A 13,821-nucleotide genomic window follows, 5' to 3' on the forward strand; every position below is an offset into this window, starting at 1 on the left:
TTCATGAAATACTTAGAATTTTCCCTTTTGTAGTTTCTATTTTTTCAGAACATCTTCCCTGTTCTTCCTCAGGGTTCTATATGGGTCAGTTTGATAAGTCAATAATATATCAGGCATTGAGTAGACGTGGAAAAAGACAGCCACAATTCTCTGTATTCTGTGTCCATTATAGTTCCCTTTCCCATATATATAATATTGGACCGATTTGGATTTGCCAAGCATAGAGATTTGATTTAAATCTAGCTCTTTTGGAAGTTATGTACGCCTCATAGCGGCATCTCTGTTGACAATGTATGAGTAAATGCCTAACTTTATACCTCTTTCTATTATAATCTACCTGATTATTGACAAAGCTCAAACAACATTTGAGTAAAATAAGCCATCTGTGGGACATCATTAATCCAAACGTTGGTGCTCTCTAAGTCCAGTACCACTCCAGCAGGGGTTTTTGAACCAACTCTTGCAGTAATAACAGGTAGAAGATTGTTAATATTTTGGTAGGCATTGTTGGCACCCAATCTTTCTTGAACATGACTGTGGTGTTATCCTATGTATGCTTTGCTCAGCAAAATGTATGGTTTCCTTCATTATTAGATGTACCACAACAAAAGTAGTCCAAAATTCTGCTTTCACACATCGTTCTCCTGTAATTGTACATGGGAAATATGGAATGACTGTGCTAGCTTTGTGTGTCTAATGCACAAATCAGCTAAATGGGAAGATAGATCCTCTAACACATCTTATTTCTCACTGGAATTGATTTTGCATCCAGAATCTGCAACGCTATGGCTAATTTTTTCTGAAGGGGAGTTACATACAGAAGATAACGCCAGCACACGGATACTTCAATTCGGTCCTTTACACTGGTACAGAAATTCAGAGGCTGACAGACAAGATGAGCAGGAAAGTTTATTGGACAAAGTTTGGGTCTGAATTTCCATATCCACTGTTGAACTCGTTCCCCATACCTCACCCTATGCACATGAACACACATATACGCACGCACATACATTACAGAAGGAGAGCCACCATAGCTCTGCAAATTAGAAAACATTTGGGAAGCTCTACACCAGTGGTTCCCAACCACGGTCCTCAAGGCACACTAACAGTACAGGTTTTAAGGATAGCCATAGATGAGCACAAGTGTCTTAATTAGTACTGCAGTTATTTTGATTTAACCATCTGTGCTCAAGCATGGATATCACTAAAACCTGGACTATTAGTGTGCCTTGAGGACTGAGGTTGGGAAACACTGCTCGTCTATACACACATCCTAATGTCCCAGATTAATGTTATGTGTCTTATTTGTGGCAGATCCTGTGTATATAACATGGTAACATCTAGTGCAGCTAATAATTCCAATGAGAGTACAGGCACTATTTTCATAACTAACAATTGTGACATGAAGTTAGATGAGGTGTCCTGCACTTGATAGGTGACCTGGAAGTGTCCTTGGGGAACATCAAAGCTGTGTCTGGGACATACAATCCAGCCCAGTCTGTATTATGATTGTCTGCAATACTTTCTTGGCAACCTAAAAGTTTGATCTTGATTATTCAATTAATTAATGCTGTGACATTTTCCACTAACTAAAGGCCCCCATACATCAGCAATCTGGAAACCACAATTAAACAATTTGAAGATTTATTGCACGATTTTAGGATTTCCCAATCTAGCAATCATCTTGCAATCTGCGCCCATACATTACAGATCTTTTTCAGTGATTTGCAGATCGATTGCAGAAAACACAGATCTGTCAATCTTGAAAGGCCCATCATTTTACTAGTAACGGTCGGCAAATCTGCTGATCAAGTCCATACACTAGCAATTTACAGCCCCAATCGATCTGTGAAAACCAACATATTGGACAATCTGATTTAACAATTCCAATTACTTTTTGGTTGCAATCTGCGATCTGTGAAGCCCATACATTGCAGATTTTTATACACAATCGATTGCAAATTGCAGAATTGCCACAATCGATTGCTGATGTATGGGGGCCTTAAGCTGTATGAGCATTATCTCAGTGTGGGAATAAGTGAGTTTTAGTTAAAGGCCCCCATACATTCAGCAATTGATTGCAGCAATAGTGCAATTTGCAATCGATTGTGTATAAAAATCTTTACCTTTTTCAATTGATTGTGGCAATTCTGCAATAAATTAAAAAAGGGAACGATTTTTATACGCAATCAGTTGCAAATTGCACGAATGCTGCAATCAATTGCTGATGTATGGGGGCCTTTAGTCTTGTTAGAAGCCCATCAACTCATAGGCATCTTATGGAAAGGAGGGAAGTAAGACATCAGGGATATGATATCATTAAAGGCTTCAAGAAGACTCCAGCTTATGAGATTGAGTTCAAACTATGTCTAGGATAACTAATACTATGTAAATGTTCCAAGTCATTCTTAATAAATAAGGTACCACAGTGCTCCCCAGTGCCAGCAGTGTGGAAAAAACACAAAAACAGAGTATAAACAAAAATGTTGCCATAGGGCCAAATGTAATAGGTAGTCAGTTTTAGTAACAGTACAAACTTGCACTTTCTCGCACTTTTAAAAAGTGCGAGTTTGTACCGAAACTCGCAAATTCAATAGCCTGCGAACGTTTCAGCTCGAGGCTACTGCATATGCGAGTTTAGTCAAGTTTAGGACTATGTAAACTGACACCTTTTAATGCGAGTAGCATTAAAAGGTGCGAGTTTTAGAGAAGCCATCACAGATCAGTGAGATCCGTAATGGTTTCTGTGTGTGTTTTAAAAAAAAAATGACGTGCACCCCCTCCCCAAAAGCATTACCAGCCCCGGGCATTATAAAGCCCGTCCTGGTTCTAAAAATACAGGGGCCAAAATGCACCCCAGGTCTACACTGATAGCCCGGGGCGATCCCCAGCACCCTAGGGTGGTGGGTGCCGGGTTGATAGTGTTAGTGTTTTGTGTAAAATAAAGGGTTAAATATTGTCTTTAGTTGTAGAACCACAAATACCAGCAAGCCTCCCCCGCATGCTGGTATTTGGAGAACCACAAATACCAGCATGCGGGGCATTAGGGCCCGCTGGCACTTGTAGTTCCACAACTAAAGAAATACGTAAAAAAACAAACACATACAAAAGTCCAAACTCACCTCTCCTATGCGCAGTTCACATTCGCTTCATTCCCTTAACATTTAACTAGCACCTTCTAGAACAGGGGTGGGGAACCTTTTTTCTACCGAGGGCCATTGTGATATATAAAACATTGTTCATGGGCCCGGTGTTTTCCACTCCCCCCTATGTGACGTCACGCGGGGGCGGGTTCACAATTGCTGGTGATTATAGAGGATGCTCCGGGGAGCTGTAAGGGCAGCGGTGTGACCATCTGAAGCGTCGTAAGGATGCTCCAAGTGGCACCGCTGCATATATTCTGGCTGCAGGGTGCCATTCTAGGCACCATGCTAGCCAGATGAGGTTAGCAGAAAAAAGCTCAGAGGGCCAGACAACATAATCCCGCGGGCCATATACGGCCCTCGGGCCTGAGGTTCCCCATCCCTGTTCTAGAAGATAATAGCTAGAATCTGAATGGTTGCTATGGGCAACGTCTCCACTTCTAAAAACTCTCACTTTAGTGAATTTACCCCAAAGTACCTATCCATCTGGTCGTAAACTGTCCTGGCCTGTGAGTACCCAACAATTCTGTGTTCCTTTCCTTCTCTTATCACCCTTATTATACCTATTTAAGAAAGATTTAAATGTTTGCTATTAATAGTAATAATTGTGATCTGACTTGTTTCAAATATCTTTAGATAAAAAATGTGAATTACTGAACATCAATTTCAGATGGACTGTTTTTGTCAGCGTAGGAATTCATCCTACTAAATTATTTGTGTGCAAAAAAAAAATGTTTCATTGGTTAAAAAGTGCAGAAAAGACAATAGACTGAAAAAGATTGGTTTAATATTTTTATAATACTGTACTTAATAACTTCCAATAATTATAACTACAAGGGTTTGAAAACAAAACTATTTGAAAGACCTGCATGCAACAAATACTGTGTTCTTAGGGCAGTATTCAATTGTTATAGCGCGTCTGATCTCCTGTCTCAAGTGACGGGAGATCATGGGGCGCTATTACATTTTTGCTGTTTTTTGCGCTGATCGTGCTCAAAGTAGCCGCATAAAACAGCTACCCCCGACCAAAGTGCTGGGCACGATCGCGAAAAGTGATCTTTGGGGGCCAAACATGTCACTTTTCACCCATTTCAGCTCGCAACCTCCTGAGGCTGCGAGCTGAAATGGTGCGCCGGTAGCTGATCGCGCCCGACTGGAGAAACAATTCAATAGCTCCTGTCGGGCGCGTACAGGGGCGCAACAATTGCTTACCACCCTTAAAGTCTATGAATTGTCCAGCTCTGTTCTAAATTCTACACACAGTAGAATGAAGCCGACCAAACTTCAGATGGAAATCTTCTTCAGCGTGTGTCAATGCTACTTCGTCAATGTATACGGCTGGCCTTCTTGAGGCAAGAAAGTATTGTACTTTTCGGAGACTCCAACCAATCACATACATGAGAAAACCACATACTGCAGCAGTGGATCTGCCAACCCCTGCATTGCAATGGACATACACTGTGTGGCCATTTTCCAAAAGCCCATAGAGGAGGTATACAGCTTGTGGCAACATCTGAACTCGGCCTATTGAAGACAAGAACAAAGTATTAGCACAAAAAAGCTTACCCATTTTTATTATGGATATTGTCATTTTAACAAAACTACTTTAAATAACATTAGTTTTATAAGTTTAAAATAAATATGTGGATCAATATCAGACAAAACTAGCATCTAGGAGCATGCTGCATACTTTTCAACACAAACTGGCTATTATAAGGACACCATACAACAGTATCAGCTACATAACAAAATAATATAGCCAGCAGTGTATCTATAATGGGTGTAGTATGTGCGGTGCACGTGGGCCCCTGGGTCTAGGGTGACCCACACCACACATGTTGCATCCATTCAATATACTTAACCCTATGTAGCGGCTGTGGTCACCTTTGAAGAAACCTCCAGGAAAATGGCACTAGCGATATTTTCACAGAGCTATGAGCATGTGCGATACACTCTAGCAAAATGCCAGAGACTACCTTAAGCCAGGGCTGGATTTCCAGCTAGGCATCCTAGGCGCTCGCCTAGGGCCCGTCGTAACCCTAGGAGCCCGTGGAGGGGCCCTTTTGCCCGAAGAAATCACCCGATCACAGCGCTCCCGGAGGAGCACTGTCCGAGTATTGTGTGACGTCATGACATCATGCGGTCCCGCCTCCACTCCCAGAGAGTCCAAACCTTGTATTTCAGTGTTTTATTCACTAACTTTCTCAATAAAGCCAATATAGTGAATGCAACAATTGTAGCAGAGACTGTTAATTGTACTGAGGGGTAAATCTACTTTGGAAATTCTGAGCACATGCTGTGTATATTTGTGGCCAGGAGATGTCCATTGTAGGTAGGTGGGTGGGTGATTGGGGGGCTTGTACTCTGTAGGTGTGTTTTTTTGTGATGACAGTGAGAGTGTTTGGGAAGGGACTTTCACTGTTCTTCAGTGCACCTGAGCGGGGGAAGGGGGCAGGTTTTACTCCATCTTGTGATGGCGGTGAGAGTGTTGGGGAAGGGACTTTCACTGTTCTTCAGTGCACCTGAGCGGGGGAAGGGGGCAGGTTTTACTCCATCTTGTGATGACGGTGAGAGTGTTGGGGAAGGGGGCAGGTCTTACTCCATCTTGTGCCTAGCGATCACTGAGAGCTGTGAGGGGGACCTTGGCCTCCCTCTAGCTTTAATACCCAACTGCTAGAAAGGCATTTCAGCCCATTATATAATAATTTGGTTTGCTCTCTAGAAAAATTAAATAGAGGTTACCTTCAACACCAGGCCCTGTCGGGTGAAGTTGGAGATAGTTCCAGTTTCCCACCATCCAATGTGGCTACAATGCGTTTTCCTTTTTTGAAGAATTAGTAGTGAAGACAGTACAGCAATAACCTGAGAGGAGGCCTGCCATGGGTTTACTTAATCTGAAGTAGTTGATAATTGTGACTGTATGAGGAATGGGTATATTTTGGCATTCTTGATAACATGTCTCAACGGTGAGGATTGGTGCCAGCTGCTAACATGAAAAGCCATCCAGATTTACACATGTATATGAGTCATCAGGATGAGTGAAGGATATGATGTATTTTCTTCAAAATCAGTATCCCTAAATTTATATAGCATCCCACATACCTTATCCTTCCCAAACAGTATGGATCCACAACTAATACCTCACTAACACCACATTGTCTGACCCCCAAATATCTAGATGTGCAATGCTGGGTACACACTGGGATTTAGCCAAATCATAATGACAAATTGTGCAGTGTGTATGCACAATATGCGAGCTCCCTTGGTCACATGCAACGTCATCAAGTTTGATGTGCTGCATATCAAACCTGACAATATCGTATGCGGCCCTATTATGTTAATGAATGATGGAATGAGTGATCAGCCCGACATACCATCTCGGTACATATTGTCCAGTGTGTACCAACCTTAATCAATGAGGCCACAAACAAGTAAGCCAAAGTACATGTCTAGTAACATTAATTTACTGTAAACAATATTTTTGTTACACAGAAGAGAAAGCTTGAAGACATTTCTTCATAAACAACATTATGTTCTTTCTTTATTTCTCTGATATTTTGCCCTCTAATGTTTTCAAGAAGTCATGGTTGCATAGCCTGGCAAATGAAGTCAATTGCTCTAAATAAAAGTAATTTATTTTTTAAGTTGAATGGCACATAACACTGAGACAAAATGTTCAAGACAAATGATCGATATTGGCATTGATTTCTTTTTTATATGCTCATTAGGAATGGTTTAAAAAAGCTGATATGTTTTCATGTCTTAATCACCAAGAGTTCCAGTTTGATTTAAAAGTTACTGCACAGAATTTAAAAATGAAACTTTATTGTTCTGTTTCACTAACAGAGACAAAGACCTGTTTTAAGAAATTTAATGTACAGTACATAGCAATCGTGTCTTCATGCCATGGTATCAATGTACAATCTACATGCAGTAGCAGTTGATTCATTGCTACCTTTGGAATTTTTGGAATAAATCATTAATTATAAACAATAATTTGGGGAAATTAGCTGCATATTACAAAATGACTCATATATGTTGTTTTTAGTACAATAAAGAAAAATCGGATCACTTTCACTATCAAGAAATGGGCAAAATTTAGCAAAGTCCTTCCCCAAAATCACCATGTGGTAGAAGTAATTGATCGTCATCATCCCAAATCTATTTTTAGACCATACTTTCAGATTGTATAGCTGGAATTTCACCATTCTGAGAAACGGCCTTTTCCGCTGCAAAACTCCAAGTGAAAATAAAAAGTACATCGAAATTGCTAATCTTTAACGCTGACACTTTATTGTTTTGCCACATAAAATTTTTCTGCAAAGGTACACAGTTAAAACACTTTATTAGCATTCTGCAGAAATTCTTTTAGAAATTAATACGTCTCTTATATTGATTTTCTTATTTAGGGGGGAATTTAATTAACCACGATTACCCATTATCGCTACTTAGCGTAAAAGTGTCAGTGCATAAAAGTGAATTTCAGGTGAAAAAAAAATGTCACCCTATTCAATTAGCCTGCAAGTTAACGTGCAAAAATTCTTCATGAGATTTAACGTACATTTCTTTTCACCACCTCCTGAGCAGGTGAAAAGTTGGAGAAAATCCCTATTTTAAAAGGTAAAAAATGTCAGGGTTCAGAACCCTTACTGACTAATAAGGCAAAAACAATTTTATTAATTAGCTTAATTTGGCCAATAATGACATGTCATTTTTGTGGTGAAACTGTGCAAAGTGCAGGAAAATGGGATAATTGATGTAGGACAGGTATATGGGGGTGCTGTATGAGTGGAACAGGTGTTTTTAAGATTGCAGGTTGGTGTTAAGAGGTGTATTTTGACGTTTTTTTAAAAGTGGCTTAAAATGACACAAATATATACTTATAGGCATTATTATGCACTCCAATTTAAGCAGCACATTAATTTTGCAAAAAAAAAACACTTGCTTTCTATGATTTTTTCACTGATTTAGATAAATGCTTATAACAGACATTTGACACAATTTAAGAACCCCAAATACTTTTATTGTGGCCACTAGTAGACTTCTATATTTTTATCCTATAAAAGGTTCCCTTTTGTGGGGGTACAGACAGATTTTCACCTATACTTATGGCATGTAAAACTTGCAAGAATGCCGGAAAACAAACTTTAGAATTAAATTGAACCAAAAAAGGGAGTGCACAAAGAGGCGAAAAGTTAAATTAACGGGCGATAGGTTTTATATGTTAACACACAAAAAGTTAACGTTTTATCGCAGCTAATTGAATTTCCCCCTTAATTTAAAAAAAAAATATTTGCTTATAGCATAATACAAGTATCACTGCTACAGTATTAACATGCACAGCCAGATCGAAATTTGTGATCTAAACATAGCATCATTTCCCCCATCTCCAAAAGACTAAATTAACACACACATACAAAATACTTTATTTAGTAATAAATTAGTTCATTTGATCCAATTTACCAGACTGAAGAAATGTGGCTGAAGCACTATTTACTATAGGTGGGGGCATGGCCTAAGCGGTCATCTGATGCGTTCCACTGTGCAGTACAGGAAGCACAATGCTTCAGATGGCAGGGTAAATTAAAAAACATTTTTTTTACTTTAATAATTCAATTAAAGAGCTACAGCAAAATAAAACTAAAGCCATAGTGTTTGGTCATTAAACCCCCTGTGGTTGTTGCTGGATTACCACATTGGTTGTCCATCATAGGACAATAATGGCCAATTTCGATCAATCGTAACAACTAATCATGTATAAAATTGCATTTTCTAGACTATTACGATGCCGATGCGCATCCCCGGCGTCGTGAATTGGCATCGTAGATCAGATGAACCTGCAGTTAGATTAGCTGCGTGCTAAGAGTGCTACCCCATCTGTGTCTATCGTGGTCTCCCTCCACACAGGTTCCCTAAATATCTCAGCGTAAGACAACTTAGGATTCTGACTTTCATCATTTACTTTTATCTGTAATCAATCTGTGCATTTATATCTGTATGTCTTGTTTATTCACCTGTTTTTCCTTGTAACTTAACCCTGGAGATATTTTCTCAATAAATCCTAAATTTTATCAGCATTATCTCTGTCCTCTAATGAATTCACGTGCCAGGAGAGGCCCATGCTACATTTGTGTAATAATTGTGAGTTTAAGTGAGATTTAAGTGTCTGGCGAATGTAAGAGTGCTATTTTAATACTCTTCGTGGTGGCAGCTTAGGTGAAACCCACGTCACAACCGCCTTGCTATGTCAGGTTGGCATATTTGAGCGTAGGCTGGGCACGGTGTCGTGACAGCGCCCATGAGTGTTTGTGGTGTGTCAAAAGTAAGGATTACAGCAACAAGACCAAGAGAGTTGCTGCAATAGAAGAGCTGGTAACATTTAGTTTGCCGTACCATGATGAGGCCTGTCCAAAATGGGTAAAGGCAAAAATCCAAAACCTACAAACAGTCTATGCAGGGGCTGGCTGGCAACTTTCAGGCTGGGGGGCAAACACAAGCAAGTGGCCCTGGCTTGTCAATAAAAAAAAACTGTGACAGAAAACTATAGATAGATAGAATATAAATTTTCTATACATTTACATTATTTATTATCCATATATTATATCTATCTACAGTGTATATATGTACATGTGTGTATAATACATATGCATGTACATATTAATAATAATCTACATCCTGGGACAGGTATGATTGATGAATGGGTGAGTGTGCGGGGACAGGTATAGTAGGTTACAGGGTGAGTGTGCGGGGACAGGTTTGGTAGGTGACAGGGTGAATGTGCGGGGACAGGTCTTTTAGGTCACAGGGTGAGTGTGCGGGGACAGGTCTGGTAGGTGACATGGTGAGTGTGCGGGAGCAGGTCTAGTAGGTGATACAGTTAGTGTATGTGGGGCAGATGTTGTGGGTGACAGTCTGTAGGCAGGTCTGGGCACAGCATCCCTTCCCCTCCCCTTCAATGTTCTCCTTTCACTGCACGATATGTTGTTCTCCTTTCACTGCACTACATGTTTCTGCAGTGTCTTTCCATTTCCAGCCAGCCCCCATTCTCTGTTTCCAGCCCCGGCAGTATTCTTTCTGTCTCTCCAGTCAGCCCCACTGCTGTGTCCCCAGCTCCAGCAGCCCCCCTTCTGTGTCCCCATCTACAGCAGACCACCTTCTGAGTCTCTATCCCCAGCAGTCCCTCTTCTGTGTCCCCAACCAGCCCCAGCAGTCCTCATTATATGTCCCCAGATCCAGCAGCCCCCTTTCTGTGTCTCCATCCCAAGCAGCCCCCTTTCTGTATCACCAGTCCCAGCAGCCCTCCTTCTGTGTCTAGAGCCAGCCCCAGAAGCCCCCTTCCATGTCCCCAGTCAGCCCCCTTCTAAGGCCCAAGCAGCCCATCTTCTATGGCCCCAGCAGCCCAACCTCTGTGTCTCCAGCAGCCCACGTTCTATGTACCCAGCCAGTCCCCACACTTACCTTACAGGCCTCTGCTCACTTGGCTCCTCTGAGTTCTCTTCTCTCTCTGCGGTGCGCGTGACATCATGATGTCACATGCGCCGGTTCTTTGTGAAAAAAATAAATAAATAAACTTTACTGTAGAATGTACTGCTCCGGAAGGCACGCAGTGGCACTCATCACTAGCTGCACGGCCCGGGGTGGACTGACAGCAGCAGCCCTCATCCTGGTGGTGGCCGTGCAGCTGCCTGCAGGACACACAGTAAGATCATGTGGCCGCAGCTGCCACCGACAGTCAAAGTCGGAATGCAGCCATGGCTGCAACAGAGCAGCATAACACACTGGACCACCAGGGCCCTTTGCTGTCTGAGGAGGCGACCCATGATGCATGGTGATGGAGCGGCCTGGAGGCACATGGCACACTGCCCCCCGGCCCAGCCCACCACTGAGTCTATGTGAAGGAGCATAAGAAAGAGCAGGATTCACGGGCATCTGGAGTGGGGGCAGATGACGTATATACAAGCACCTTGTGGTATTACCACCTACTGAAGTTCCTCCATGAACAGGAGCCGCAGCGAGCATCACAAACGTTCATGGTAGACAGTGTCCCCGAGGAGCAGGGTGTGAGAATGATCAGCCATCCTCTTTGGATATGGTAAGTACACATACACACCATGCCAATTGTTTTTAAATTGTTCAGGAGTCCACTATTGTTCACAGGTGTTTAGCGGATACAGGGCCTAATTCAGACTGCTCGCGAGCACTGAGTGCTCGCAAGCGGGCCGATGTTGCCCAAGTGCGCATGACGGAGGCGGCTCCATCGTGCGCATGCGCAAGACCCAAATAACGACGGCCAAGCCATCGTTATGGGTCTCGCAACAAAGGGGGCGTGCTGTCGATGGTGATTGACAGCACGCCCCCTTTGGTTGGTGTGCCGGGGGCGTGGCTGCCCAGATGGAGGCGTTCCCATGGGAACGCCTACCATCTGGGGCCGGCCCCACTGACATCACTAGTGATGTCAGTGGGAGTGCTTTTGGCTCTGATAGAGCCAAAAGCACTCCAGGGCTTGCGGCAGCGAGACCCTACCGCAAGGGTCTCGTCTCAAGCACGATGGTCACAATGGTCTTGACCATCGTGACCATCATTTTGGCCGCTCACTATAGCTGTGGGTGGTCACCCACAGCTATGCGAGTGGCCAGGAGGCTGCTCCAAAAAGGAGGAGGGACGGCCCTGATTCAGAGCAAGCGCTCTGTCAGAGCGTCTGGCTCTGAATCAGGGCCACTGTCCTCCTGCCATGGTACTGCCCCCACTCCATTAAAGTAGGCCAGGTATTGCTCCCTGACCTGTTTAGCCCACGCACTCCCTATTGTCTCCATTACTGTGGGGGTGGCCACAGAGGGCATTTGCTCAATCTCGTGTGGTTGTTCCTGGACGTAATCGGCCATCTCTGTTGTCTAATGTCCGCTGTTGTTTTGAGCTGGTTTTTCATAAGAAATTGTGTACGACACAGCAGTCCAGAATGACAAAATGAATTTTACCCACACGAAAGTTTATAACCGTATGAAATATCCTGAAATGGCTACCGGGAATCCCAAACGCATTTTCAACTATTTGCCATGCCCTGGATAGGTGGTAGTTGAAAATGTGCTTTTCTTTGGTCAGGTCCCTTTGTCCATACAGCTTTAGTAAGTGCTCATGTAAAGTAAATGCCTCGTCTGGCACAAAAACATATTTCAGGCCATGCTCGGTAACCGCTGTTGATGGCAAATTCAGATGGTTGGTGGTAAGTCTGTCATAAAATAAAGTTTGCTTGAATGATCCACCATCTAAAGCACTACCATTTTTGTCCACATCAAAAAAAATAAATTTACCACCACCACCATCAACACTATACTAAAAAAAAAAGGAGCCGCTGTGGGCAGGTGGGGTAATGCGGATGTTTGCCATCAATAGCTCCTTTGCAGTTGGGGAAATTCCACCGGCATTCAAATTCCTCAGCAATGGTCTGCCACTCCTCCACCATTGTTGGGAACTGGAATAAAGAAGAAACAACAAAATTTACAGTATATAAACATTAATCTTTTCTCTCTTTCCTCCTACAGTCTGCTACACCTGACTTGGACCGGTGTTTTAGCCCGCAAACACCACAGCCAAGCGAGAGCGAGACCGAAGTGAGTCAGCCTGCTGCAAACCACAGAACATACCAGTGCAAAACCCATTCGCAGTCAGATGCCCTGTTGCGACAAGTCGAGCATGCCCTCGCCAAACCCCCTGACATGTTTGACAACCTGGGCACACATATTTCCAGCAGTTTAAGGGCTATGGAGGAACAACAGCAGCTCCATTTGAAAGGCTGATTCATGATATTGTTGCCTGGGGGAAATTCAAACAGCTGGGCAGCACGAGGCTGACAATTGAGCTTCTGCCCCTGACAACAGTCCAGCCACCCTATTGGTCTTCCTCATCCCATTCCTACCCACCACCAACCTACCAGGCCACACAACTGGGGCCAACCCCATCCCACCCTACACCCCATCCCACTTACCTGACTCCCGAAACCACCAACCCCTCCACATCCTCCTCTGAGGTTCTTTACAGAGCCATGTTGGTGGAGGATGAGGAGCCCTAATTTACCCGAATTTGTACATTTTTAAAAGTATAGTACATTTAAAATATCAACAAGTTTTATCTCTCCCAATAGCTACTGCATGGTATACGGTGCTGATGATGTGGATTGGACAGGGTCACTAAACGCATGGCGCAAGGACAGATTGGGGAATGCCGGGGCCTCAATCTGGACTTGGGCCATGTGCTTCTTGGTCTATTCAATCCATTATCTGACTCACCATATGCCATGAAGCCAGCTAGCTATTGGGAGAGATAAAACTTGTTGATATACCAGTTTTTATACATTTCAAACCATGTTGGTTTTGGTCTCCATTAAAAAGCAGCCATGTTAGTTTTGCTTTTAAGAAAAAATACATTTATTGATATTTACAGCCATGTTGGTTGATTTTTTTCCCTCAGTGTGAAAAAAAACTAAATATTTTCTTTAACCAGAAAAAAAAATGTGTAGTGTTTTTACTCACCTTAAAATAGTAGAACTTCAGGACATTCACAATGGCATCACAGGTGTCTGGGATGATGCGGACCAAAGCCTGGGCGTAAATGAGCGTGCCAAACTTCAGATCTTTGAAAGACCTTCCTGTTGCCAGGTACCCCAGGGTAGCAATGAGCCTCT

At 42.8% G+C, this 13,821-nt stretch overlaps 1 protein-coding gene across 1 annotated transcript in view; it reads right to left on the minus strand.

The window, feature by feature from the left end:
• Positions 1 to 3,931: 3,931 nt before the first annotated feature.
• EPM2A (EPM2A glucan phosphatase, laforin) overlaps positions 3,932 to 13,821 on the minus strand; it is a 121,827-nt gene continuing 111,937 nt past the window's right edge. Inside the window, exon 5 of the mRNA XM_088474515.1 lies at positions 3,932 to 4,667. Within this exon, the coding sequence (XP_088330641.1) occupies positions 4,390 to 4,667 (278 nt within the window). The 3' untranslated portion in view covers positions 3,932 to 4,389. The remainder of the gene's footprint in view (positions 4,668 to 13,821) is intronic.

Source organism: Taudactylus pleione, unplaced genomic scaffold, assembly GCF_031769625.1.
Source record: "Taudactylus pleione unplaced genomic scaffold, aTauple2 ptg000154l, whole genome shotgun sequence".
Taxonomy (NCBI): Eukaryota; Metazoa; Chordata; class Amphibia; order Anura; family Myobatrachidae; genus Taudactylus; species Taudactylus pleione.